This window comes from Rhincodon typus, chromosome 13, assembly GCF_021869965.1.
Source record: "Rhincodon typus isolate 14 chromosome 13, sRhiTyp1.1, whole genome shotgun sequence".
In the NCBI taxonomy this organism is placed as follows: domain Eukaryota; kingdom Metazoa; phylum Chordata; class Chondrichthyes; order Orectolobiformes; family Rhincodontidae; genus Rhincodon; species Rhincodon typus.
The window spans coordinates 15,513,841-15,541,572 of NC_063344.1; the positions used below are offsets into that span (position 1 = coordinate 15,513,841).

At 41.2% G+C, this 27,732-nt stretch overlaps 1 protein-coding gene across 1 annotated transcript; it reads left to right on the forward strand.

Annotated features, from left to right (window-relative positions):
- On the forward strand, nucleotides 1-27,573 carry zgc:194621 (uncharacterized protein LOC795037 homolog). The gene is made up of 5 exons (XM_048604302.1): nucleotides 1-446; nucleotides 2,888-2,946; nucleotides 16,738-16,818; nucleotides 17,521-17,591; nucleotides 24,334-27,573. Exons 1-5 carry the CDS (start codon nucleotides 148-150, stop codon nucleotides 24,373-24,375), a joined length of 552 nt encoding a protein of 183 aa, XP_048460259.1. The 5' UTR covers nucleotides 1-147; the 3' UTR covers nucleotides 24,376-27,573.
- The last annotated feature ends 159 nt before the right edge of the window (nucleotides 27,574-27,732 follow it).

A 27,732-nucleotide genomic window follows, 5' to 3' on the forward strand; every position in this document is an offset into this window, starting at 1 on the left:
TTTTCACATGACATCGCATGGCGACATCAGACAGGAGCATGTGATGAAGTGGCCTACATCCCCCAGAGGCCCCTACGCTCTAGCAACTATCCGTTAGCGATCGAGATCGCGACACGGAGACCTTTTGCTTTCTATTTCTGGTTAGACATGTCTTATTCGGTTTTGAGAAAACCTAGGATAAATCGGGAGAAACTGGGTAATGATGATCATGATGAACGTGGGGCAAAAGGTAAAGGTGGGTTCGGGACGCAAAAGGTCAAAGTCAAAGGTACAGGTCTGAGGAAAGGTATAACTACAGCTGCGGATATCAGTACAACTACATGTAAAGAGGTAGGTAAAAGCATAGATACAAGTACAGCTAAGGGCAACACGACTGTCTTGCGAAGATGTGCTGCCACCCATCAAAGATCTACTCTGCAGAAGTCAGCACAAAAAACAACTTACAGGTGAGAAGTTCGTGTTTTGAGCAGAAATTTCTTGTTACTGTGAGACAGTTATAGTAAACTTCATCCTTATAGTGTCTCTAAATAAGCAAAACATTCCACGTTTCCAAATTGTAGCAGTTTCAGAACTTGTCGACAAGGATCTTTTGCCTTTGAGTTAATGTGACAAATAGGAGTTTTGCTGTGAAAGGTTAATTTTGCAACTTTAAAATTGTGGACATAAGGCTCTTCTGGCACAGTGGCCGGTGTCCCTACTTTTGAGTCAGAAAGCCTAAATTCAAGTCCCACCTGCCACAGAGGCATGTCACAACATGCCTGAACGCGTTCATTAATGAAAAATTAACTGCAATTCTGGTCATTTTAAAATGGACATTATGTGTAATTTAAATACGTTACTATCAGTTCTGGAATTTGGATTTGAACATAGCAGATGGGTTACTTTGTGAGTTTAAAAAAAGTGCAAGGTCCTCCTGGACTTTGACTAAATCAGACATTTATTTTCCAGAGAGCTGGTGACTGCAAGCTCCTGAAACGTTAATGGAAAGATCTTTGTACTACTGTTTTTAGAATTCGCGGTTTAAGGCCATTTTGGTTTGTTTTCAGTTTAATTCAAAACTACACTTCTGTTGAATATAGAAGCCACAAGATATAGAAATAGAATTAGGACATTTGGCTCATCAAATCTGCTCTGGCACTCAATGAGATCATGGCTGAGATGATAACCCCAAACTTCATCTTCATGACTTTCCCCATTATTCATGATTTTCCCCTTATTGATTTAAAAATCTGCCCAGTCTTGAATATTCTCAATGACCCAGCCTCTATGGTGAAGAATTCCGCAGATTCACTACCTTCTGTGAAAAGAAATTTCTCCTGATCTCTGTCCTAACTAGGTGATCCCTTACTCTGAGATTACGCCTTATGGTCCTAAACTCGCCCACAAGGGGAAACAACTTCTCAGCATCCACCTATTAAGCCTCCTAAGAATCTTGTACATTTCAAATAAGGTCATCTCTGTTTTTTCTAAACTCCAATGAGTACAATTCCAATCTACTCAACCTCTCAAAACAAAATCCTTTTGTACCTGAAATCATCGTAGTCCATTTAGCCAGTTTAGTCTCCATCCCAGAAGGATTCATAACAGTTTAGGCAAAAAGTCACCTCAGCAGTGGGGTTTAGTTTATGAAACTTCCAAACCAGGAGAATTTGGTCAGAAATAGGATGTTAGAACTTTAAATTTTTAGACTACCAGATTTGTGAAAAACTCATCTTGGCAGATTTGGAAACAACTTATCAAATTGTCTTCACAGTCTGTAACAAATAAACTGTCAGGAGTCAGTTTAGCAGAATCTCGAAGAATTGAGATAGGGGTGTAATTTCTCTGGATGTGAATCTCTGTAACAAATACTGGTAGAAAGCAAGTTGTCTTGCTATGTGTTTTAAGATTATAACTGCCTTCGATATTTCGCTTGATTTGTTTTTCCTTTTTTTTTCTCTTTAGAATCAATTTCTGTTCAGTTGTTAAATTCTCGTGTGACTATGTTTCAGTTACAAATGATCATGTTAACTAACTGAAAAAAGTGATCTATCAAACCAAATTTCATTCTGCATATAACTAGACCAGTAGTACCATTAGCTGGGATCATAAAAGCACCATATTAAACAGTAACAAAAAATATTATGCATTAGTAATTCCTTTCAGAATCTTCCAAAGCACTCAGAAAATGAAATATTTTTGCAGTATCAAAAGTGCAGTAGCAAATCTGTACATATCAAGCTCCTGCAAACAGTACTATTAAAAGAGATCAGGTACCTTGTGATGTGTTTTAGTTATAATGATATGAGGGATAAATAAAAATGTCAAACTGACAATTTTGGCAGGAAAAATAAAAGGCATATTAACTAAATAGTGAGATCTTGTAAAAATCTGAGTTGCAGAGATAACTGGGTGTACTAGTGCATGAATTGCAAAAGGCTACTATGGAGGTACAGCAAATAATTTGTAAAACTTACAAAATATTATCACTTGTTGTATCAAAAAAACAGAAAATACTATAGAACCTCAGCAGGTCTGGCAGCATCCGTGGAGAGAAAAAAAGAATTAATATTTCGAGTGCGGTATGACTCTTCTTTGGATTTGAGTTTCTCTCTCCACTGCTGTCCGATCTGCAGAACCCCTCTGCTCCTCCAGTGGCAGTTTCAAACACTAACCACAGTTTCTAACTCAAAACAGCTAGCCCTGATAGTAATCCCATAAACTGAGGAACATAACTCTATCTCCAAACTCTTAATCACAAGGTGTCATTAACACAATGTAGGGCTGGCTGTGATGTAAATAGTTATTGCAATGCCATTAAAAAAACAACATCAATCTTATTTTTAAAAGGAATCAAAATTATGTAGCCTTTTGTGATCTTTGATTATTCTAATTGGATTTTTTCCAGTTATGGTGCATATTCTGTAACTGTACCAGACCAGAAGAAGCGGAGTAATTTACAAAAAAGTGAGTTGTAAAAAAATCTTTTTATTTTTCATCTCTGTTTTAAAATTAAGTCAATGCCTCAACAGTTTAGATTGTGGTGGTATTAAATTCCTGGCTGAGGAGTACAAGTGGGCCAGTCGGTCCTTTGTGTCTGTTCTGCTGGTTTGTAAGACCATGGTAACTATAAATACACATTCCTGCTTACCCCCTATAACCTTCACCCTCTTGCTTATCAAGAACATATCCACCTCTGCCTTTAAAGTATTCAAGAGCTCTGCTTCAACAGCTTTACAAGAAGTCAGTTCCAAAGACTGATGACCCTCTGTGAAAAACAAATTGCCTCATCTCTATTTCAAAACAGAGGGCATTAGTGAAAAGGGACTGAGGAGGTTTCAGTGAGAGTTTTTCCTTCCTACAGGTCACATATAAAAGGAAAGCAAGCTCTAGTGGGAACGGCTGTTTTGGAGAGGGGCTTTGAGATCAAATTGCAAGTTTTAGTGAGTGTCAGGCTCCGCTGAAGAGGGCAAGCAGCATTAAGGTACAGCAAGGTAAGGGGTGTAATGGTAGTCAGTGGAGTTGCATGCTTTTCCTGTGAGATGTGGGTGATCAGACAGAAGTCAAATGTCCATGACAACTATGTCTGCAGAAAGTGTGTCCACCCTCTTCGTAAACCACATGGATCAATTGAAGCAGCAGTTGAACTCACTGAGGAGCACACAAAAGGCAGAAAATTTTAGAGGTAGGAGTTTCAGAGATGTGGTCACACCAAAAGTTCTGCCAGATAGATGGGTGAAAGCCAGGAGGGACAAGCGGTATGGGAGTCCCCTGTGGCTACTCCCCTTTCAAACAAGTATACTGTTTTGGATAGTGTTGAGGGCATGGCCTCTCAGAGGAAAGCAACAGCAGCAGCCAGATCAGTGGCACCAGACTGTCTATTGTGCAGCAGGAAAGGTTGAAGTGTAGATGAGCGGCAGTGATGGGTGGCTATATAGTCAAGGAACAGGGTGTTTCTGTGGCCGTGAGCAAGGCTCCAGGATAGTGTGTTGATTCTCTGGTGCCAGAGTCAGTGATATCACTGAGTTAGAAAACAACATTTGGAAAGGGGAAGGTGAGCACCCAGAAGTCATGGTCCGTATTGGTGCTAACAATGTAGGCAGGAAGAGTGACAAAATCTTACAAAGTAAATTCAGGGTGTTAGCTAGAATGTTGAAAAGCAGGACCTCCAGGCTGTAATCCTGGGTTTACTTCCTGTCCCACATGCTAGTGAGGGCAAAATGAGGAAGATAATACAGTTGATTGTGTGGTTAAAGAGCTAGTGTAGGAGAGAGGGCTTCAATTATCTGGATCATTGGAAAGATGCTATGAAACTTGAAAGTGTTCAGAAAAGATTTACAAGGATGTTGCCTGGGTCGAAGGGTTTGAGCTATAGGGAGAGGCTGAATAGGCTGTAGCTATTTTCCCTGGAGTTCCAGAGGCCAGGGCGTGACCTTTATAGAAGTTTATAAAATCATGACGAGCATGGATAGGGTGAGTAGTCGAGGTCTTTTCCCCAGCGTAGGGGAGTCCAAAACTAGAGGGCATAGGTTTAAGGTGAGGGGGAAAAATTTTAAAGGGACCTAAGGGGCAACTTTTTCATGCAGAGCATGGTGCATGTACGGAATGAACTTCCAGAGGATGTGGTGGAGGCTGGTACAATTACAACATCTAAAAGGCGCCTAGATAGGTACATGAATGGAAAAGGTTTAGAGGGATATGGGCCAAATGCTGGCAAATGGGACTGGATTAATTTAGGATATCTGGTCAGCATAGATGTGTTGTACCAAAGGGTCGGTTTCCATGCTGTACATCTCTATGACTTTATTTGGACATCTTCAAAAGCAGGAGGGACCTGTACAGAAGGAAAAGTGGGACCTTAAACTGGATGGGTAACAATACCCTTTCAGGGAGGTTTGCTAGTACCATTCAGGATGGTTTAATCATGTTTTACAGGGCGTGGGAACCAATGTAGTAGATCAGCGTATAGAGTGATCAAGAAGAAGGTTGAGTTTAAGTCAAGTTATTCTAATAGGGAGAACAGGTAGAGTCAGATTAATGAACACAGCGGGACTGGCAGTCTGAAGTGTATTTATTTTAATGCAAGGAGTATAGAAGATTAGCCCAGAACCTGGATCAGTACATGGAGCTATGATGTAGCCATTTGCGGAAACCTGATTATGAGGAGGGCAGGACTGACAATAAAGCATTCCAGGGTTAAACTGATTCAGGCATGATAGAGAGGGATTGTAAAAAGGGTGGGAATGGGATTGTTGTTGCTTTACTGGTTAAGAAAAATGTCACAGATGCACTAAAGTAGGACATCTCAGAGAGCTCATCCAGTGAGGCCATATAAATAGAATTCAGGAATAAGAAAGGTGAAATCACTATAATGGGGTTATACTGTAGGTTTCCCAATAGCCAGCGGGAGATAGACAAACAGATGTGTAGGCAGATAATGAAAAGATGTAAACACAAGTGGATGGTTTTAACTTCCCCACTGACACCTGGGACATCCTTAATGCAAGGAGCTTAGATGGGGCAGAGTTTGTTAGCTGCATCAGGAGTGTTTCTTGAAACTAGGGAAGAAGTTGTAGTAGACTTTGTTTTGGGGAATGAGCGTGGCCGAGTGATCAATATTTCAACGGAAGTGCATTTTAGGAACAGTGATCGTAATTCCTTAAGTATTACGATAATTATTGATAGGATAAGACTGGTTCTTGGGTGAAAGGGCTAAATCTGAGGAAGGCTAATTCCAAAAGTATTAGGCAGGAACTGGAGAAATTAGATTGGGGATGACTGTTTGAGGATAAATCCACATCTGATTTAAAGGCCAGTTGATCAGCATTTTGGACCAGCACATTCCTGTGAGGATGAAAGATAAGGATGGCAAGATTCTGGAACTCTGGATGACAAGAGATAATAAGTTTAGTCAAAAAGATAAAGGAAGTGTATGTAAGGTTTAGGAAACTGAAATCAGATAAGGCTCTTGAGGAATATAAAGGAAGCAGGTAAGAATTTAACCAAATATTAAATTGGGCCATGAAATGTACTTGGCAATTAAGATTAAGGAGAATCCCAGGGTATTTTATATGTGTATTAGGAACAAGAGAGTAGCTAGGGAAAGAGTAGGACAAAGAAGGAATTTATAAATGAAGTCAGAGGAAATGGGTGAGGTCCTTAATGAATACTTCACATTGGTATTCCCCAAGAAGTACATGGCTGATGGTAAGATTAGGGAGGGGTAAATTGCTATTCTAGGGTATGTTGATATTAAGAAGGAGCGGATGTTGAAAAACATTAAGGTAAGTAAATCATCAGGGCCTGATGGAATCCATCTCAGGATACTCCTGGGGTCTTGTCAAAGATCTTTGTATTCTCTTTAGCCAAAGGCGAGGTCCCAAAAGAATGGAGAATAGCCAAAGTTGTTCCTTTTGTTTAAGAAGGGCAATGGGAACAATCCAGGAAATGATATGATGGTGAGCCTTACATCAGCAGTGGGGAAATTATTGGAGATGATTCTTAGGGACTGGGTTTCTTCACCTTTGTAAAATAATGTACTTATCAGGGATAGTCACCATGGCTTTGTATGGGGAAGGTCTTGTCACATGAGTTTAATTCAGTTTTTTGAGGAAGCGGTGATGATTGTTGAGGCTAGGGCAGTGGATGAAGTCTGCATGGACTTTAGAAAAGCATTTAAAAGGTTCCTCATGTTAGGCTGATCCAGAAGATTAAGTCATATTGAATCCATGGTAAATTGGATACAAAATTGGCTTGGTCATAGAAGATAGATGGTTGTTATTGAGGGGTGTTTTTCTGACTGGAGGACTGTGACCAGTGGTGTTCCGTAAGCATCAGCACTGAGAACTCTGTTGTTTGTGATAAAATAGATGATTTGGATGAAAATGTAGATGGTCTGATAAGTAAATTTGTAGATGACACAAAAATTATTGAAGTTGTAGATTAGTAAGGTTGTCAAAGGATACAGCAGGATATGGATCAATTGGCAAGTTTGGACAAAGAAATGACAGATGAGGTTTAGTCTGGATGAGTGAGGTGATGCATTTTGGGAGGAAAAATGTGAGACGAAAATATACAGTAAATGGCAGGACCCTTAGGAGCATTGATACACAGAAGAATCCTTCGGTGCAAGTTCATAGCTCCCTGAAAGTGGCAACACGTGGATAAAGTGATAAAGGAAGCATAGAGCATGCTTGCCTTCCTTAGTCATGGCATTGAGTTTGCAAGTTGGTGAGTAATGTTGCAGCTGTGTAAAAACTTAGTCAAGCCACATTTTGAGTATTGTGTGCAGTTCTGGTTGCCACACTAAAGGATGAATGTGGAGGGTTTGGAGAGCATGCAGAGCAAGTTTACCAGTAGATTGCCTGGATTGGAGTTTGGAGTGTACTAGCTATAAGGAGATGTTGGATAAACTTGGATTGTTTTTGCTAGAGCGTCGGAGGCTGACTGGTGACCTGGTAGAAATATATAAAATTGTGAGAGGCATGGATAGGGTGGATAGTTGGAGTCTTTTTTCCCAGGGTGGGAAATGTCAAATAGTAGGGGGCATAGGTTTAAGGTGAGAGGAGAAAATTTTTAAAGGAGATGTGTGGGGCAGGTATTTTACATAGAGAGTGGTAGGTGCCTGGAATGCGTTGTCAGGAAAGGTGATGGAAGCAGATATAGCACTGTTTAAGAGACAAATACATGAACAAGGAGGGAATAGAGGGATACGGAACATGTGCAAGCACAAGATCATTTTAAAATGGCATCATGGTCAATGCAGACATGGTGGGCCGAAGAGCCAGTTCCTGTGTTGTACTGTTCTATGTTCTATGTAAACAGTCAATGCCTTATTTTTAAACAGTAACCCCTAGTTGTACATCCTCCCATCAGAGGAAATATCCTCTTCACATCTGCCCTGTAAAGATCCCTTAGGATCTTAATATGTTTCAATCAAGTCACCTCCTGCTCTTCTAAATGCCAATGAATACAAACCTAGCTTGTCCAACCTATCTTTAGAAGACAGCTCACCTATTTCAGCTTTTAGACTGCTAAACGTTCGCTGAACTGATTCCAGCGCATTTAGTCTTTAGGTAAGGTGACTATTATTGTACACGGTACTCCTGATGCCCTCTGTAACTGAAGTATAACCTCCCTACTTTTATGTTCATTTCCTCTTGCAATAAATTATAACATTCTAATAAAAGCAAGGTGCTGCAAATACAGGAAATTTGAAATTAAAAACAGAGTGCGGAAGAAGCTGATTCCAATTGCAAAAATACTTCAACTATCCTTTGCTTACGGCCGCTAAGCCAATTTTAGACCCAACTTGCTGTTGTCCCTCGGATCCTACTGGCATTTTTGTTTGGCCTATCATGTGGTGCCTTGACAAAATCCCTTCCAAAATCCATGTAGAGAGCTTGACTGTACTGCCCTCATTAACCTTATTCTACTTCTCACTCTCTCCAAACAATTCATAGAAACTAGAAGCAAGTGTAGGCCATTTGACCCTTGGAGCCTGTACTGCCATTCAGTATGATCACGGTTGATATCCAACTCAATAGCCTGTTTCTGCTTCTCCCCATATCCTTTGATGCCCTCAGCCCCAATTGCCATTCTTCTTGAAATCATATAAAGTTCTGACCTCAACTTCTTTCAGTGGTAGCAGATTCTACAAGCTCACCACTGTCTGGGAAAAGGAAATTTCTCCTCATTTCAGTCCTAAATGATTTACCGAGACAACTGTTTCTGGACCGATGTCATCAGGAACATCCTTCGAGCATATACCCTGTCTAGTCCTGTTAGCTGAAAGAAAAAACTGTAAAATTCTAAGTTAATGAGATTTGGCCTTCCCTCAGAAAAAAATCCAAGTTGCTTTTTCTGACTAATTGAAGCCTTTTTAATTGCAGGTTTCTTTTGTAACTCAAAGTTGATTCCAATAATTTAACTGAACTGAAGTTAAGATAATAATACTTTCTCAGATTATCCCTTTACCCTTTTTTTAAACAAGGAAAGGGAGGTAAGACATGGGGCACTTGTTTGCAAGGACAGTGGGGTCAGGCTTCTTGTTAAGATGTAGAGACAGAGTTGTACAGCATGAAAACAGACACTTTGTTCCAACTTGTCTGTGCCAGCAGATATCCTAAATTAATCTTGTCCCATTTGCCAGCATTTGCCCCATATTCTTCGAAACCCTTCCTATTTGTGTACTCATCCAAATGCCTTTTAAATGTTGTAATTGTACCAGCCTCCACCACTTCCTCTGGTAGTTCATTCCATACACACACCACCCTCTGTGTTGTCCCTTCGGTCCTTTTTATATCTTGCCAGTCTCACCTTAAACCTATAACCTCTAGTTTTGGACTCCCCTTCCCTGGGAGTCCTTGGCTATACACCCTACACGTGCCCCTCATGATCTTATAAATGTCTATAAGGTCACCCCTCGGCCCCCAGTGCTCCAGGGAAAATAGCCCCAATCTATCCAGCCTCTCCCTCTAGCACAAACCTTCCAACCCCAGCAACATCCTTGTAAATCTTTTCTGAACCCTTTCAAGTTTCATAACAGCTTTCCTATAGCATGGAGGCCAGAATTCAATGCAGTATTCCCAAAATGGCCTAACCAATGTCCTGTACAGCCACAACATAACCTCCCAACCCTTATGCTCAATGTACTGACCAATAAAGGCAAGTGCACCAAACACCTACTTCACGACTCTGTCTGCCCGTGGCTCCATCTTCAAGGAACTGAGTGGTACTGGCAACTTTTAAAGGAGGGGAGGCACATCACTTGAAGAGAGAGAATAATTAACAGTATTAGATTTCATGAGGACTGGGGATGAAAGTTGAGCAGTTTAGTGGAAATGCGGTTGAGGGAGCAGGAGGTGGTGGGTCTCATGGACAAAATGAGCTCTGAAAGAGCTTGAGTTAAGATAGGAGAGAAACTAGAGAGATGTAAATTCAGGGCTCAGGCATGGTGTAATTTTTAAGTGGTCTTAGAACTCTGGGTTAATGGAAGGGAGGGAAGCAGAAGAGACAGCTGATGAGATGGTCTGAATCTTCATGACAAAGACATTTACACTTTTTAAATATTCAAGTTTTTTATTTGGAATCTCCATCCAAATTTGAATCAAGCATTCCTTCTGTAGATTCTGTGTAAACAATTCTAGTTGAAGTTGCAATTTAGAAAATAATTTGCATATTCATAACAGCTGTGTCTCCTGACACCCTTAAAAGGTTCTCATCGTGCATGTAGAAAATTCAGTACATGCAAACTTTGTGGAATGCCCTGCCAGTAAAAAAAAAAATTGCGATTTTCAAATAAGTACTATAAATATGTGCAAACAGGATGGAATTATGTCACTGGCAGTACTGACAGTAGTACTGTGCATGCATTGTGCACAGGCATACTATGAATGTTTTCAGGGTATCAACAGACATTGTCACCTATAGCATCTGTTTACGATCTTGCTGTTTCATTTTTTTTTTCTTCCTTTTTGTGATGTCTTTTGTATCTGAGGATTGGCAATCCTACTTTCCACATTTCATTGTACTATGATAACACAGTTAGTCTAGTCAAAAATGCAGACCCCAGGAACTACCAATGCCAGTATAAAGACTAAACTCTTGCTATCAGTGTGATTAAGGTCTTGACCAAAAGCTTCATAGCAACAGTGAATAAACTGCAGGAGACTCAGCAGCTGATTAGTTCATAAGTCAAACAGCAGTGAAATAAATTATCAGGTCATTTTTAAGTCATTGACGGAGGTAAATTATGCGTGGTGGAACTCCCACTAACAGCATTCTAGCAACCCATATGCAGAGTAAGTTCTATAAGGTAAAATAACTGTCGTCTTCAGGGGAGGAATGACTCCAGATTTGTGGGTGTGATTTTCCCCTCCTTGGAGAAACAAGTTGAGAGAGAGAGAGGGTTAGTGAGGCGAGGAAAGAATTGGGTGAGTTGACCTTGGAGAGAAACTTGCTCCCACCTCTAATGAAATTCTGGGTGAGAAGTCCATGGGCAACTTTCTCAACTCACTAGCAAATTAGGTTATCAAAGTAATTCCATGAAGGCTGATGTCCTGTCACCAAGTCACCCTTTAATTACACATGCATAGTACATATCACTGACCCAGCTAGCTCAGAGCCAGTTCCTAGAGTGAGCAGAGCCCTTGACACTCCTGTTTATATCTATCAGCCAGGATTCCCCGATTGGACCAGGTCAACAGCCCCAATCAGGGAACTCATATTCTGTGAGGTCCGCTTGGCTGACCTTGTTCCAATTGCTACATCCCTGTCTCTCTAAGTCCTGGGATGTACGCCCGTTCTTTTTCCTGTAGCTTCTCCAGGGACAGGTTCATCTACCTCCGCCTCTGTTATTGGCAGTGTGTACCAAACCATAGCCTGCCTCTTGCACCCAGAATATGCCGGCCAGAACTCTTCTTCATGTGGTAAAGGCATCGAGACTGCAACATTTACTGTGTCCATCTTGTCCTCTTTGACACTAGGCAGAGGGGGAGAACTGGTTTCTGACAGCCTTGTTAGATGTTCTGGGGCCAGGGATGTTTTGCTCCTGCCCCTTCTACGTGATTGCAGTTTCATGACCTGCAAGCTTGTTCAGGGTTGCCTCTCCTACCTGAACTTAGTACATCATGATCCTGACCTCATGTCCACCTTGCCTGTTACCCATGCAGGGTCATTCCGGTGGCTTAGACACCAAACTTTGTTCCCTGAAGTTGACTGCCTGTCTCGTTTAAAGGAGTCTTGAGTCCGGCATTGACATTCCTGAGGCCGTTTCACCCTCCCACCTATCCCCCACCCCCAGGCCTGGGAAGATCTGACTTAACCTGGCGCGGCGTCTTCTCCCCATTGGCAACTCTGCTGAAGATGTCCATGTAGTTGAGTGAGTGAGGGGTGGTCCTATAATCAAACAGGAACTGGGACAGTTTGATATCGAGTGATGCTGTAGGCTGCTTCTTTAAGCCTGGCTTCAAAGTTTGGACTGCTCTTTCCACCAGAGCGTTGGACAATGGATGGTATAGAGCTGTCTTCACATAGTCATAGAGCTGTACAGCATGGAAACAGACCCTTCAGTCCAACTTGACCATGTCGACTAGATATCCTAAATTAATCTAGTCCCATGTGCCAGCATTTGGCTCATATCCCTCTGAACCTTTCCTATTCATATACCCATCTAGATGCCTTTTAGATGTTGTAATTGTACTATATTCCACCTCTTTCTCTGGCAGCTCATTCCATACCCACAGCACCCTCTGTGTGAAAAGTTGCCCCTTAAGTCCCTTTTAAATCTTTGCACTCTCACCTTAAACTTATGCCTTCTAGTTTTGGACTCCCTCCACCCTGGGGAAAAGACTTTGGCTATTTACCCTATCCATGCCCCTCATGATTTTATAAACTTCCATAAGTTTGCCCCTCAGCCTCTGACACTCCAGGGAAAATAGCCTCAACCTATTCAACCTGTCCCCATAACTCAAACCCTCCAACTCCGGCAACATCCACATAAATCTTTTCTAAACCCTTTCAAGTTTCACAACATCCTTCATACAGCAGGGAGGCCAGAATTGCACGCAGTATTCCAAAAATGACCTAACAAATGTCCTGAATAGCTGCAACGTGACCTCGCAATTCCTATATTCAATGCACTGACCAATAAAGGCACGCATACCAAATGCCTTCTTCGCTATCCTGTCTCCCTGGGACTCCTCTTTGAAGAAACTATGAATCTGCATTCCAAGGTCTCTTTGTTCGTCAACACTCCCCAGGACCTTACCATTAAATGTATAAGTCCTGCCCTGATTTGCCTTTCCAAAAAGCAGCATCTCACACTTATCTAGATTAAACTCCATCTGCTGCTCCTCGGCCCAATGGTCTATCTGATCAAGGTGCCATTGCATTCTGAGGTAACCTTCTTCGCTGTCCACTACACCTCCAATTTTGGTGTCATCTGCAATGCCGAAAGTCATTCAACTTTAGGAAATACTCAAATTCACTGCTGGTAAACGATGCCCTGTGTTTGTGTCCAATACCTCCGGGAGTCCATGTATCGCAAAATATGCTTGCAACTTTTCAGTCATCATCGTAGTATTTGACGAATGAACTCTAGGCATGTCCAGCCACTTTGAGTGGGCATCCACAATGACTAAAAACATGGAATCCATGAAAGGACCAGCATAGTCGTCGTGCAACCGAGTCCAGGATTTACCTGGCCATTCCCATAAATGTGAGGCAGCTGTGTCCTTGATGACCCTTTGGGCATTGCCCCACCAACGCATCTGTGTCGACATCCAATCCTGGCCACCAGACATAACTCTCGCCAACATCGTCATTTTGGAAACTCCTGGATGACCCTGGTGGAGTTCAGCCAGTATCTGGTGGTGACTTTTGCTCGGGACAATCACTCTTGCTCCCCAGAGGAATATACCATGCTGTATGGTGATCTGGTCTTGCCAGGTCCAGAAAGGTTACAATTCTGGTTGTCATGGCCCTTTTGTTTCCCCCATCACAAGTAGCTGTTTTAGTTTTGCCAGGTCGGGATCTTTTTGTGTCCACTGTCGGATATTGTCAGCAGTGACCAGAATGGTGTCCAGAAAGTTTAAAACCAGAACAGACTCTTCTAGTGGTGTATCTGCCAGTGGGAGGCAGTTCAAGGCATCCGTATTTGCCACTTGGCCTCTTGGACAGTGTTCCAATTTGTCATGCATGCACTCAGAATAAAAGCCCACTGCTGAATTCAACCTGAAGCAGCACAGCCCTGTCCTCTTTAAGTAGCCCTAGCAGGGGATTCTGGTTTGTTACTGTTACAAATTTATTTCCGTAAAGGTATTGGTGGAGCTTTCTCACACCAAAGATAACTGCCAAACCTTCCTTATCTATCTGGGTGTATCTTCATTCAGCATCAGTCAAAGTCTGGGAAGTGCATTCTACCAGCCATTCCTCTTCACTGGGCCACCGGTAAGCCAACACCACCCCATTATAGTACAGGGAGGTATCACATGTTATCTCACTTGGAATCGTAGTGTGCCAACACCATAGACAATGATAGCTGCTTCTTCACTTCCCTAAAGACTACATCCTGGCTATGTGACTATTTCCAATGCAGCCCCTTTTTCAGTAGCAAATAAGGATGCCAGAATGGAGGCCAGGTTATCAATGAATTTTCTGTAATAATTCACCAACTCAAGGAAGTCGTAAGCTACAGTAAAGTCGTGGGAGATGGGGTCACCTTTGATCACCCCAACTTTATCTTCCAACGGGTGTAACCTGGTCTTGTCAACTCTGTAGCCCAAGTAGGTCACTTGACGTTCCTGGAACACACGTGTTTCCCTTGTAAGTCACACTCCTGCCTTGGTTAAGCACTATGTCTAAGTTCTGTAAATACTCTTTATTGGTCTTTCTCGTTATTAGCATGTCACCCAGATAAATAGGAATCTGGGGTTGACTTTAATAAATGTTCTCCATTTCCACTGGAAAATGGCACAGGATGATGATACCCAAAAAAGGCAGTCTCATATACTGGTATAAATTCTTATGGATGTTAACTGTAGCATACTTCCAGGAATCCTCATCCATTCGTAATTGCAGGTGTGCATGGCTCATCCACCTTCATGAAGGACAGCCCCCACCAGTTTGCATTATAAGTCCTTTGTTTGTTTGTTTGACTGAAATTCCCGCAAAGGCAAACTGACCCATTGGGCTGCATAATCGATATGACAGGTCCTTTCCATTCCACAAACAATGCTGGTTTCATGGTTCCTTCACTTTCCAGCTTTCTGATTTCTGCCCCTATTTTTACACATAAGGTAAATGGCACTGAGCAGGCCTTGCAGAATTGTGGAGTTACTTCTTGGTCAACATGTAAGGTGAACCTCCCTGAAAAACATCCAGATATTTAATTAGGACTTCACTCGGATAGCCATTTTCTAATCGAAACATGTCGATCCAATCAATCTGAATCTTTCTCAACTAATTTCGCACACGCTCAGGCTTGGGCCTGAGCCTTTTACTACAATCGGTGGTAACTGAACCAGGTGCTTCTCATCACAGACCAGAACCGGAGTTGGACCCTTAAGCTGTAGGGGTTCCCCAGTGCAGATTCTCAGTGTGGCCGAGGCCTTGCGCAAGCTTAAGGTTTGGAGTCCTCAGTGAAGTTTGGTAAAGGCTGGTTCTGCAGTCACTGATACAGCCACGCTAGTATCGACTCCCATTAGAATTGGGTGATCATTTAACGAGACATTTATGTTGATTGTTCTAATTTGGATGTTGCTTAGCAATTTAACTGTTTCAGACTAACTGTAGGTGGACCTTCGAGGGTGTGCACGCTCTTGGATACCAGCCTATGAGTTCTGTTACTCAATTTAGGCATAGTGGGACTCTTTTGTTGTCTCGAGTCCACATGTCGACAGCAACCACAATGGCTTGCCAGCCCAGATCTTTGAGAAAATTTTTACTGTGTGGCCAAGGCTTGGTTTTGTTTTGGGGCTTTGCTGTGGGCTGACCTAGAGACTCTCTGTTCAAAGTCTGTCGTAAGTGAGGCTATGCAATTGCTTTCAGTCAAGTGATGCCTTCAGCCAAGCTCAGTCAGCCTGGCAAGCATGTCCACTTTCATTGAAATACCATGTAACTCGTAAGCTCCACTTGCAGCATTTTCTAATGACAAAGCCAGTTATTGTGCCTGTTCGAAGTCCAGTTGAGCTTCAGCTAGCAGGCACTTTTGCATGGTCACATCATTAATCCCACATCTTAGTTGTGGTTAAACCAAAATCATATGCCTCTGCCAGCTATTGTAACCTCGTTTAAAAATCCTGATACAGATTCCTCTGGTTCTCAAACTGTTGGGTTAAACCGATAGTGTCTCAGAATTAGAGCAGGTTTGGGGTCATAATATTCCTTCGCAAAATCTGTCAACTCTTGAAAGGTTTTAGTATCTGGTACGTCCAGGAAAGTTAGGCTCCAAATAACTGAAAAAGCTGTGGGTCCACAAGCTGTCGGGAGAATTACTCGTTGCTTTTCATCAGGCCCAATGTCATTTGCCTAGGGGGGAAAGATAGCACATTCTTTCCACATACTAGGTCTAGTCTTCAACGGCTGGATCAAACATGTCAAGTTTCCCAAATAGTGGCATGATGCTTATCCCAACTCAGAGATGACTATTGTGAGTAAATCTCTTCAGGGATGTGATTTTCTCTTGTTGCCAAGAAAGAGATATATTTACACGTGCCTACTACATAACACTGACCCAGCGAGCCCCAAGAGACTCAATCCCACCTCTGCAATGAAATTCTAGGTGAGAAGTCCATGGGCAACTTTCTCAACTTGCTGGCAAACTAGATTATTGAAATAACTCCATGAATGCTGATATCCCCTCACCAAGTCACCCTTTATTTAGACATACATAGTACATAACAATGACTAGCTAGCTCAGAGCCAGCTCTTAGCAAGCAGAACCCCTGACACTCCTGTTTATAAATCTGTAAACCAGGACTCCCTGATTGGACCAAGTTAACAGCCTCAATCAGGGAACTCAGAATATGAGTTCCACCTGGCTGACCTCATTCCAATCACTACAGTTATCATTAATAGATACTTGAGGCCTCAATTTACCATGTTGAGCACTCAAAAGTTAGGTAGAAGTACTTAACATCAGGATGTATTAGGAATTGAACTAAAAGTGACTAGCAATGCTATAAGATCTAACCATTACAGAATGAAAGCTCCCATATTTATACTTCTATCTAACTTGTTTTACTGACTTCCATTTAGAAGCATCTGCAGAGTTGGCTACATTGGAAAAGTTGAAACGTCAGAATATTGGTCACGTTTCTATCACTCCAAGAGCAGTTGGTGAGTAAAACATTATCACTGTCAGATTAATTTTAATAATAGGGCCACAATACATTCCTGAAGTGTCTGAATTTTTAACTGCAGCACTATATTTTTTTCAAATTAGTTTTCTTCCTTGCAAGAAATTATGGCTACTAATCTTGAAAAGAATTTGAATGTGGGTGTCATGAACAAGGATTCATGGTGAACTAATTTCTTGAATCACTGCAGTTCTGATGTCTTTTTTGAGGTAATTTTCTTATTACTGCCTACATCATTTCAAAGGAAAAATTCACCAGTAAAAGATCAGGCTGCGAAAGGATGACATTCCTGACTCAGTTGGATTTTTATAACAATCTGACAACTTAAGGCTCACTTTTACTGTTACCAACTTTTTATTCCAGCTTGATTTAGGTTTCGTTAAACTGATATCAACTTTACAAACTGCCACAGTGGAATTTGAATTCCTGTTCCTGATTGTCAGTCGCTACCCTATCATATTCTTATTAAAATACACTGGTTTTATAATATGAGTGGAACAAAATAATTTATTCACAATTTCTTAAAATAGGGTGGATTAAGCAGATTTAAGTGATTGAGAAAAGGGTAAACATGAACTGTTTCTATTTGTCCCTCAGGATGAGATGCTGTACCAAAAATAGAACAAATGGTTTTCTGGGAATGATTAACTTTAACAATATATAAATGGAATAAAATTTTCAGGAGGAACACTAACTCAGGAAGAAGTTAGAAGAAGACAGCAACAGAACTTCGGTAAAGCAGAAATTGCACAGGTAAAAACAGATTCCTTATTTTTGTATACTACAGTTTCACCAAATTTGCACAGAGGTGAACAGATTCAGGCAAATTTAATGACATTAAGCTTATGTTTACAGTAACTATTGCAAATATAGGTGGTTCAGTCTCCCAAGAATGCAATAATATTATCAACTAACTCAGGTGGCAATGAGCTGGGACATCAGAGAGCTGCTTCAGAAAGTGCTTTCATTGAATTGATATACTGTTAGAACATAGGTAACTGAAAGGTGGGTGTCATTCAACTTGCTCATGTGAGCTTTATAATGGTACAGACAATCCAATTCCGAAGTAGATAAAAAATTTGGCAATTATTATAGATTTCTCAGGAAAGCATTGAAGACCTAGCCATCTTCAGCTTAATCAACTTTCCCTCCAACATAATATCAGAAGTGGGGAAGTTCCTAATTAATAGCAGGGTACTTGGAAAACATTGACAGGAATCGTTCAGAGTCAGCATGAATTTACAAAAATGAAATTGTGCTTGACAAATCTACTAGAAATTTTTGACAATGTAATTACTGGTGTTGATAAGGAGAGCCAGGAGATCTGGTTTACTAGGACTTTCAGAAGACTTTCGAAAACGTCCCACACAAGCAATCATTTTGTACAACTAAAGCACATGGGATTTGGGATCCTGGAGAGGCTGGATAAGCTGGGACCTTTTTCACTAGAGTGTAAGATGTTGAACGGCGACCTTTTGGAGGTTTATAACATCATTATGGGTATAGATACGGTGAACAGTAAAGGTCTTTGCCCTATGGTAGGGGAGTTCAAAACCAGAAGACATAGGTTTAAGGTTTAAGGTGAGGGGAGAAAGATTTAAAAGGATCCTAAGGGGCAACTTCTTCACACGGTGGGTGGTTCAGATGTGGAATGCACTGCCAGAGGAAGTGGTAGATGCAGGTACAGTGAGAGCATTCAAAAGACATTTGGACAGGTTCATGAATAGGAAATGTTTAGGGGCATATGGGCCAAACACAGGCAAATGGGATTAGTTCAGTTTGGGAAACTTGGTTGGCATGGACGGGTTCTACCAAAGGGTCTGTTTCCATGCTGTGTGACTCTGACTCTATGACTTTATCTTGGCAAGGCAAGAACCATAGGAGGTTAGTACCCATTACTGCTTTATAGCATCTGCCTGAACTGAATGATACAAGGTTACTTGTTATTTCTGGTTCTGTCAAATGTTGCCTCAAGTGTTTTGCTTGACAGTGGAAAACCCCAATGCATACATTGTCAATCTCTTAAGCTTTAGTTCTGTACACTTATACGTTTTACCCTTTGAAGTATAATGTATAACCAGTTTCCGGTCAGAAGTTACTACTGTATCTCCTTTTGTGGAGGGGTAAGTCAGGGCAAGAGCAACTAGATCACAATTCCAGTCAAGTTGGTAAATGTTCAGATAAAGGCATCCTATTTTCCACTAAGAATCATTCACTGTGGAAACAATTTCCCCTGGCACAAAGCACATAACTCTTCTATTTCTCAAATGGATACTGAAACTGCTATAGTAATGTTACAGCAAATTTGGAAGACAAACTGAAACTGAAATTAATTAAAGACCAAAAGAACTGCGGATGCAGGAACAAAAACAAAGTTGCTGGAAAAGCTCAGCAGGTCTGGCAGCATCTGTGAAGCAAAAAACAGAGTTAACGTTTCGGGTCCGGAAGGGCCACCAGACACGAAGCGCCACTGAAAATAATTTGCTTGTCCCAGTTTGGCTTAATTGTAAATCTAAGTCCTCACTTCAGTACGAATTATAAATTTTGAATCAGGCTTCCTTTGTCTGTGAGGTTACAGTTACTTAAGGTTTTGTTTTAAAAGGGAAAGTCATAACATCAACTATTATATGTGTTGCCTAATTTGACACTCAGCCTGATAACGTAACATTAGACCAGAAGTCTGATATTAAATATTGGACGAGGAGAAATTTTGTATCAAGATCAAAGCCACTATATTTGCTCCAAACTACAAAATGTGTTTCCTAACCATAAGATATAGGAGCAGATTTAAGCTGTTTAGCCAATCGAGTCCACTTGCCGTTCGATCATGGCTGATAGATTTCTTAACCCCATTGTCCTGCCTTCTCCCCATAAACCTTTTTTTCCTTGCGAATCAAGAACCTATCTACCTCTGTCTTAAAAACATTCAATGACTTGGCCTTCACAGTATTCTGTGACAATGAGTTTCACAGATTAACCACCCTCTGGGTGAAGAAATTCCTCCACTTCTAAGTTCTAAAGGATCGCCCCTTCATTCTGAGGCTGTGCCCTCAGGTCCTAGTCTGTCCGACAAGTGGAACAATCTTCTCCATGTCCACTCTATCCAGATGTCTTGGTATTCTAAGTTTTAATGAGATGCCCCTTCATCCTTCTAAACTCCCATCAAGTACAGACCCCATGTCCTCAGCCACTTGCTCATATGACGAGCCCTTCCTCTGCAGGATAATCCTTGTGAATCACATCCGGACCCCTCCAAGGCCAACATATTCATCCTTAGATAGGGGGCCCAAAACTGCTCATGGTATTCCAAGTGCACTTTGTCAGCCTCAGTGGTACATCCCTGCTGTTGTATGCTAGCCATCTTGAAATGAATGGTGACATTGCATTTGCCTTCCTGACTGCCAACCGAATCTGCATATTAACCTTAAGAGAATTCTGAACCAGAACTCCCAAGTCCCTTTGTGTTTCAGATTTCCAAAGCCTTTCCCCGTTTTAGAAAATAGTCTACACATTTTCTTCCTACCAAAGTGTATAATCTCACTTTCCCTCATTGTATTCCATCTGCCACTTCTTTGCCCACTCTCTTAGCCTGTCCAAGCCCTGGAGTATAGTCCGTCTGGTTTGGGTGACTTATCCTCCATTCAGACCTTTCAGCTTCTCCAGTATTTGCTCCTTAATAAAGCAAAGAACTGCACTTACTGGGGATCTGAAACAAAAACAAATTGCAGGAGAAACTCAGCAGATCTGGCAGTATCATGAGAAGAAAACAGAGTTAATGTTTCAAGTCCAGTGATTCTTCTCGTTACTGATGACCCCTGCACTCACCTCTGCCCCGACTCTCCTGAAATCCTGGTATCTGGTGGTTTCTTCTATTGTGAAGACTGATGCAAATTGTGTAACTATTCAGTTCCTCTGCCATTTCTGTTTCTTATTCCTACTTCTCAAGCCTCATTTTCCAGCAGTCCAATGTCCAGTCTTGCCTCTCTCTTAATCTTTTATATGTCTAAAAACTCTAATTATAGACTCTATCCCTTCTCTAGCAACTGCAAGAGGCTGAACCAGACTGTTCGCAATCGTGCTATCCTATTTAATTCTGAAATGAACTTCCAATGACACATCTGTGAAGACATATGTTTCCACTTCCATAATATCACCCAACTTAACCTCACCTCAATTCATCTGACAATGAAATTCTTATCACCTTTTATATATTTGAATGCAGTCCTGTTCCCTTTCTCAGATTATATCCTCCGTCAACCTGATGTCATTCAAATTGTTCGCTATTATTCTAGGTAAACTACATCTGCTCCCGATTAAGCAACACATTTTCATTTTAAAATTCTCATCCTTATTTTCAAACTCCGCTATGGCCTCGCTCATTCCTACTTCTTATCTCATCCCACAATAAAGATATCTATCCAGAGACGGTAAGAACTGCCGATGCTGGAGTCAGAGATAACACTGTGTGGAGCTGGAGGCACACAGCAGGCCAGGCAGCATCAGGGGAGCAGGAAAGCTGACGTTTCAAGTCGGGGGAATGGGGGAGGGTGAGGGGAGCTCTGAAATAAATAGTGAGAGGAGGGGTGGGACTGGGAAAGGTAGGTGGGATGGTGATAGGTGAGTGAAGGTAGCCAGTGGTAGGGATTGGTCAGTAAGGTGGGAGGAGCGGATATGGGGGAGAGAAGATGGACAGGTTGTGTCAGGTCAAGGAGGTGGGGATGAGTGGGAGGGTTGGACATGGGATGAGGCTGGTGGTGAGGAGATTTTGAAACTGGTAAAGTCCACATTGAGATCATTGGGTTGTAGGCTCCTAAGACGGAATATGAAGTGCTGCTCCTCCTCATTGTGACACTGGAGGAGGCCCAGGATGGGCATGCCGTCCAGGGACTGGGGAGGGGGAGTTGAAGTGGTTCGTGACTGGAAGGTATTGTCGTTTGTCATGAACAGAGCGCAGGTGCTCTACAAAGCAGTTTCCGAGCCTCCGATGTAGAGGAGGCCACATTGGGAGCATTGGATGCAGTAGACCACATTAGTGGATGTGCAGATAAACATTTGTCTGATGTGGAAGGTTTTTTTGGTTCCTTGGATGGAGGTGAGAGGGGAGGTGTAGGGGCAGGTTTAGCACTTCCTGCGGTTGCAGGGAAAGGTGCCAGGGTTGGTGGGGCTAGTGGGGAGTGTGGAGGGAGTTACGGAGAGAGCGGTCCCTACAGAAGGCAGACAAGGGTGGGGAGGGAAACATATCCTTGGTTGTGGATTCAGATTGTAGGTGGCGGCGCATTCTTGCTGGTAGGTGGGTGACAGGAGATGTAGTCTAGGTAGCTGTTGAAGTGGATAAGCTTGAAATAGATATCCGTTTCAAGGTGGTCACCAGAGATGGTCCTGGAAGGAGAGAAAGATATCAGAGATGGTCCAGGTGAACTTGAGGTTGGGGTGAAAGGTGTTAGTAAAGTTGATGAACTGTTCAAGCTCCTCGTGGGAGCACAAGGCAGCGCCGATACAGTCATCGATGTAGCTGAGGAAGAGGTGGGGGATGGGGCCAGTGTAGCTGCGGAAGAGGGACTGTTCCACCTATCCTACGAAAAGGCAGGCATAACTTGGGCTCATATGGGTTCCCATAGTCACCCTCTTAGTCTGTAGGAAGTGAGAGGAGTTGAAGGAGAAGTTGTTAAGGGTAAGGACGAGTTCGGTTAAGCGGATGAGGGTGTTGGTCGAGGGTGACTGGTTGGGCCTGCGGGAGAGGAAGAAGTGGTGGGCTTTTAGGCCATCTGCGTGAGGAATACAAGTGTACAGGGATTGGATGTCCATAGTGAAGATGAGGTGTTGGGGGCCAGGGATTTGGAAGTCTTGGAGGAGGTGGAGGGCGTGGGTGGTGTCCTGGATGTAGGAGGGAAGTTCCTGGACCGGGGCGAGAAAATAGAGTTAAGGTAAGCGGAGATAAGTTCAGTGGGGCAGGAGCAGGCAGAGACAATGGGTCGGCTAGGGCAGTCGGGTTTGTGGATTTTGGGAAGGAGATAGAAATGGGCGGTGCGGGGTTGGGTAACGATGAGGTTGGAGGCTGTGGGTGGGAGGTCACTTGAGGTGATGAGGTTATGGATGGTCTGGGATATGATGTTTTGGTGGTCAGGGATGGGGTCATGATCGAAGGGGTGGTAGGAGAAGGGTGTCAGAGAGTTGGCGCCTGGCCTCGGCGATGTAAAGGTCAGTGCGCCATAGCACAACCTTGCCTCCCTTACCCGTGGGTTTGATGGTGAGGTTAGGGTTGGAGCAGAGTGAGCGGAGGGCTGCACATTCCATGGGGGAGAGGTTGGAGTGGAGAGGTTGAGGCGATCAATGTTGTGACAGGAGTTGGAAATGAAGAGGTCAAGGGAGGATAGGAGGCCTTGGGGTGGTGTCCAGGAGGAGCGGGTGTGTTGGAAGCGGGAGAAGGTGTCTATAGAGGGTGGGTTAGACTTGTGATTAAAGAAATAGGAGCGGAGGTGGCGGAAAAACTGTTCGATGTCCAAGAGTGAACGGTATTCATTGATGTGTGGGTGGAGGGGAATGAAGGTGACTCCTTTACTGAGGACTGATCATTCATCCTCAGTGAGGGGGAGGCCTGGGGGATGGTGAAGACCTGGCAAGGTTTGGGGCTCGGGGTGTATGAGATCTAATCTTTGAGGAATTCCCTCCACAAACTTTCTGCCTTTCTGTTAATCATTTGTCCTTCATTCTTTAAAACCTATCTCTTTGGTCAAGGTTTTCCCTAAAATTGCCATATGTGGCTCAGTGTAAAATTTTGCATTATAATGCTCTTGTGAAGCATCTTTAGGTGTTTCATTATGTTAAATTGTCAGTTTAAATACAGATATTTTTCTTGTGCAAGGTTTCACTTCAAAATAATAATTGTCAGAAACAGTTTTGTCATGCCTGCAATACTGTCTTACTACAAACCTCGGAACAACTGTGTACTGATAATGTCTCCACAGATGCTGCCAGACTTGTTGGGTTTCTCCAGCTTCTCTTGGGCTTATGTTAATAAGCCAGTGCAAAACTCCTTTTTCTTTGTTTTTAATATACCTAGAAAATTAAGAAAATCTGTATTTGCTGTAGACTTATTTGTTAAAGTTAATAGTCACTTGTTTCTTACTGTTTAAACTAGTTTATTCCTTAACAATAGCCTGCTGCTTATTTCCTTCAGCTTTTTCGATGTTGAAGGAACTAGTACAGTGCATGTGATATTTCCAATAAGCTAGATTATAGAATATGAGTTTTCTTAGTTATCTAAGTAAAGACATGTACTGAATTATAGGGTTAAATACTAACAAATGGTATCTCATGCTGAAAACATAGCAAAATGTCTAGTTTAATACCCCAAATTGTAACTAGCTACCAGGGAATCAAAATCTGTCAAGCTTCTCATCCACTTATATGTCTCATAGATTTTAACTTAATGTGATAAGGTATTAATATTTAGTCATTGCACTTCCCATGTCTGAAATTCTCTTGTTTTCACCAGCCTGAAATAAGTGGACAGCAAAGCCCAAAGAAAGAAACCTGAACTAAATCAATGGATCTTACATAACGGCAGCAAGAAACACCATGCAGTGTATGAATAGAATCTGAAAACTAATCAACGTGAGGGCATAATCATTGATGTGGCAGTGTAGTGTTTCTTTATCCAGCTACTTTGAAGATTCCCTAATCTCCTTGTGACAGGAAGAATAAGAATTTGAATTTATATCGACCCTTTGTCATTTTCTTACCACTGGCTTTCAGGAAGAAGTTGCTGAAGCTGTTTGCATTGGTTGTTGCATTGCTGCCTGAAGGAACAACACTTCCCTTGTTTTCCATATAAAGCAGTGTATCCTGTTTTGCTCAGTAGTTTGTGTAATCAGTTTGAAGCTTGAGGAAAATGTGCTTTTAACCTTGAACCATGTTGTGACCAAGATTCCTAAAACTATATCTTTTAATGTGGGTTTCATATTTTTAAAACAAAACCTATTTTCATGTTTGTACTTCCCAGGAAGCTGACTGAGCACTCTATCTTGGCAAACAGACTAAGCAAAATATTTTTATACATATGCAAAATAATTTCTTCAATACAAAATTACCCTTCACACAAACTCACCACCAAAGACTAACTGCTAGCAAAGTAAACTGATCAATCAAAATTTTGTTGTTGCACTGCAACCTCTTTTTCATTATAAATGGGAATATTATTTATATACTTCAGTTTTTGTTTCCCTTTGTTCTGCACTTTGAAGTTTTCTTGGACACACCTTTTTATATATAATGTATCTTGTAACCTATTAAAGTGGTCTGATTAAATGTGAATCTTCTTGATGCAAATCCTGTTCATACATATACAAAATGTCATTTAAGAAAATGTTAAATGTTAATGTGAGCTGCAAGAAGATATTAATGCGCGTAATTTTGTAACAAAAAAGCTTTCTATTATAGAAATGCTGTTTATAAATGTATCATTTTTAAAATTGCTATTTCCAAAGGCAAATTGAGATCTTTGACATTGGCTCACTTTCTTTCCCCAAGTTGTAGATCTGCATCTTACAATAATCGTGTTGTTCAATCAGAGTCAAATAGAAAACTTGAGTCAAGACTATTAAAAGTTACAGCATAAAAATTGTGAAGCAAGCAACCTTTTGAAACTAAAATGAAGTGATAGTTTCAAACTGCACCAAAAAAACCCTAATATCAGATTGAAAATAAGTTATAAATACATTAGGCCAATGGATAAACTGCATTTATTTGAAATCTGAAACACATCGAGAATACTTTCTATTTTTGATTTGTACTGAAATTTTGGTAATGCTATAATATCATCTGCCAGACTCCATTGTGAATTGGGTGTTTGTAAATGCTTAATACTCGGACACTTGATTTAAAACCCTGTTCATTTTGGCTCTGGTGTCCATTTGATAGTATAGATTACAAAATTATTGTAATCCACCTTTCTTAAATTGAATTATTAATCTTGACAGCACTGCTGACTGTAAGAGAATTAGAATGTTGCCTGTCTTGACGAAGAATGTAGATTTCCTCGGAAAACATCTGTGAAACAAGTTTCACTGCATAGAATTATATTTTAAATGTTTTTCAAAAGCTTGGTAAGTGATACTGTGGAAGATTTCTTTTATACATTCTTGATGTTTAAATTATTCAACAGATTTAACCTATTTCTAAATAAATGCAACTGTTAGGGGAGTCCTTTTGAAATAACTAAGTGAATGGATTGTTGGGTAGAATACCCCAAGTACCTTCACAGTAGAGATGGGCTGTCATTTGTAGCTTATCAAACAGTGATTTGATAAACTTTGAAAGCAATGGATAGAAAATAACCATTCCACTTCAATACTATGCTCTTAAAAACAATGAGAGTAATGTTACAGTGATATGTAAAACTCAATTTCAAATACTACCCAACTTCACTTTGGCTGTTGGTGATGGTAATTAACATCCAATTGACAACGTACTTTTAGTATCTTGCTGCAGGAATGGACTTGCACTGAATTGCAGTAAAACTATGGAATCACCGAATATGTTATCCCACAAGAAACTGGATTTATCTAACACTTTTCCAGTTTAATAAAATAGTGCCAAGGTCCTTCACAGGAGTATTATAAATGAAAATGTAACACCAAGTCATGTGAAGCGGTATCAGGGCAGATGACCAAAATCCTGTCACAGATATAGATTTTAAGGAGTATCTTAAAGAAGGAAAGAGAAATGGAGAGCAACAACTAATTGAGCAATTAAAATGAGGAACGCTTCAGAATTAGAGAAGCATCAATATCTCTGTGGGTTGTGTGGCTGGAGGAGAATACAGAGGTAGTGACAGTTAAGGCTGTAAATGGATTGCAAAATTCTCATCTTTGTTTTAGATTACCCTTTACGTTATTTTTGGATAATTTCCAGCTGTGCTTCAGAGCCTGTCTGCTTGGTAGTGCATTGAGGATAAAGATTTTAAAAAACTTATGGAAATTAATTTTGCAATCTGCCCTGCCTGGGGTAATTCTCCATACCAAGCATGGAGGCTTGTAAAATTATTCTGAAGTTTGGCACAATTCTCTTGTGAATGAATGTTATAAGCTACACTTGCTGTATCTAAAGCCTTTGTTGATTTAATTGTATACAAATGACAATTTTCTTTTACAGTCTATGGTGCAACATAGGGGCTTGAGGTGAAGTGGACTCATTTATCTGTTTGCTTAAAAACTAAGAAGACAAAAATGCTTTTTAAACCTTAATCTTTCTTGTTTTAGTGCACAGGAGTGAGTTGTAGTTGAGGATACCCAAGGTCTAAGCATGTAAAACTAGTAAACTCTGCACAAGAGTTGAAGAGGAGGTTGCAATTTTCAAATTCCTCAAACATTTGTAATGCTTCCAATTGTCACAGTTTTATCTTAAGGCTGTAGTACTTCCATTGTGCTATTGGAAGTGTATCCCTGCCAATCAAAGTTGTGCTATTTTGCCTCTTAAGAAGAAAGATTACCTCAACTTTCCCATTTTTATTCCCCTCCCAGACGGTATTCCCATATCTTACCGTTTGAGCATAAGACACAATTAGCAGAAATCTACTGGTTCAATGCCAGTGACACATCGTTAATAGTGATATGAGTTGCTAACATTTTTTTGTTCTAAATTCTAGCCTAGCTCTTCTATTCCAGCATAAAATTAGGCTGTATGTGCATCTTTGAATATTTTTTTCACAAAGTTATAGATAAAATTCTGTGTCAAAAGTGTGAGGATTGTTTGTCCTTTATCTGCAATTTGCACACTGCAAGACTCCACCAATACCAATCAGTTTTCAGAAGTCACAACAGTGGTTACACTTCAAAACTGATGCATTATCTCTAAAGCACTTTATAGCATTCAGAGATTGTGAAAGATGTTATTT

What these genes read in the sequence shown, in the direction of transcription:
- zgc:194621 (XM_048604302.1), top strand. Translation starts at nt 148, where the DNA reads ATGTCTTATTCGGTTTTGAGAAAACCTAGGATAAATCGGGAGAAACTG. An exon ending in GCGGAGTAATTTACAAAAAA is followed by an intron (nt 2,947 to 16,737) that starts GTGAGTTGTAAA and finishes ACTTCCATTTAG; the next exon opens with AAGCATCTGCAGAGTTGGCT. An exon ending in GTAAAGCAGAAATTGCACAG is followed by an intron (nt 17,592 to 24,333) that starts GTAAAAACAGAT and finishes TGTTTTCACCAG; the next exon opens with CCTGAAATAAGTGGACAGCA.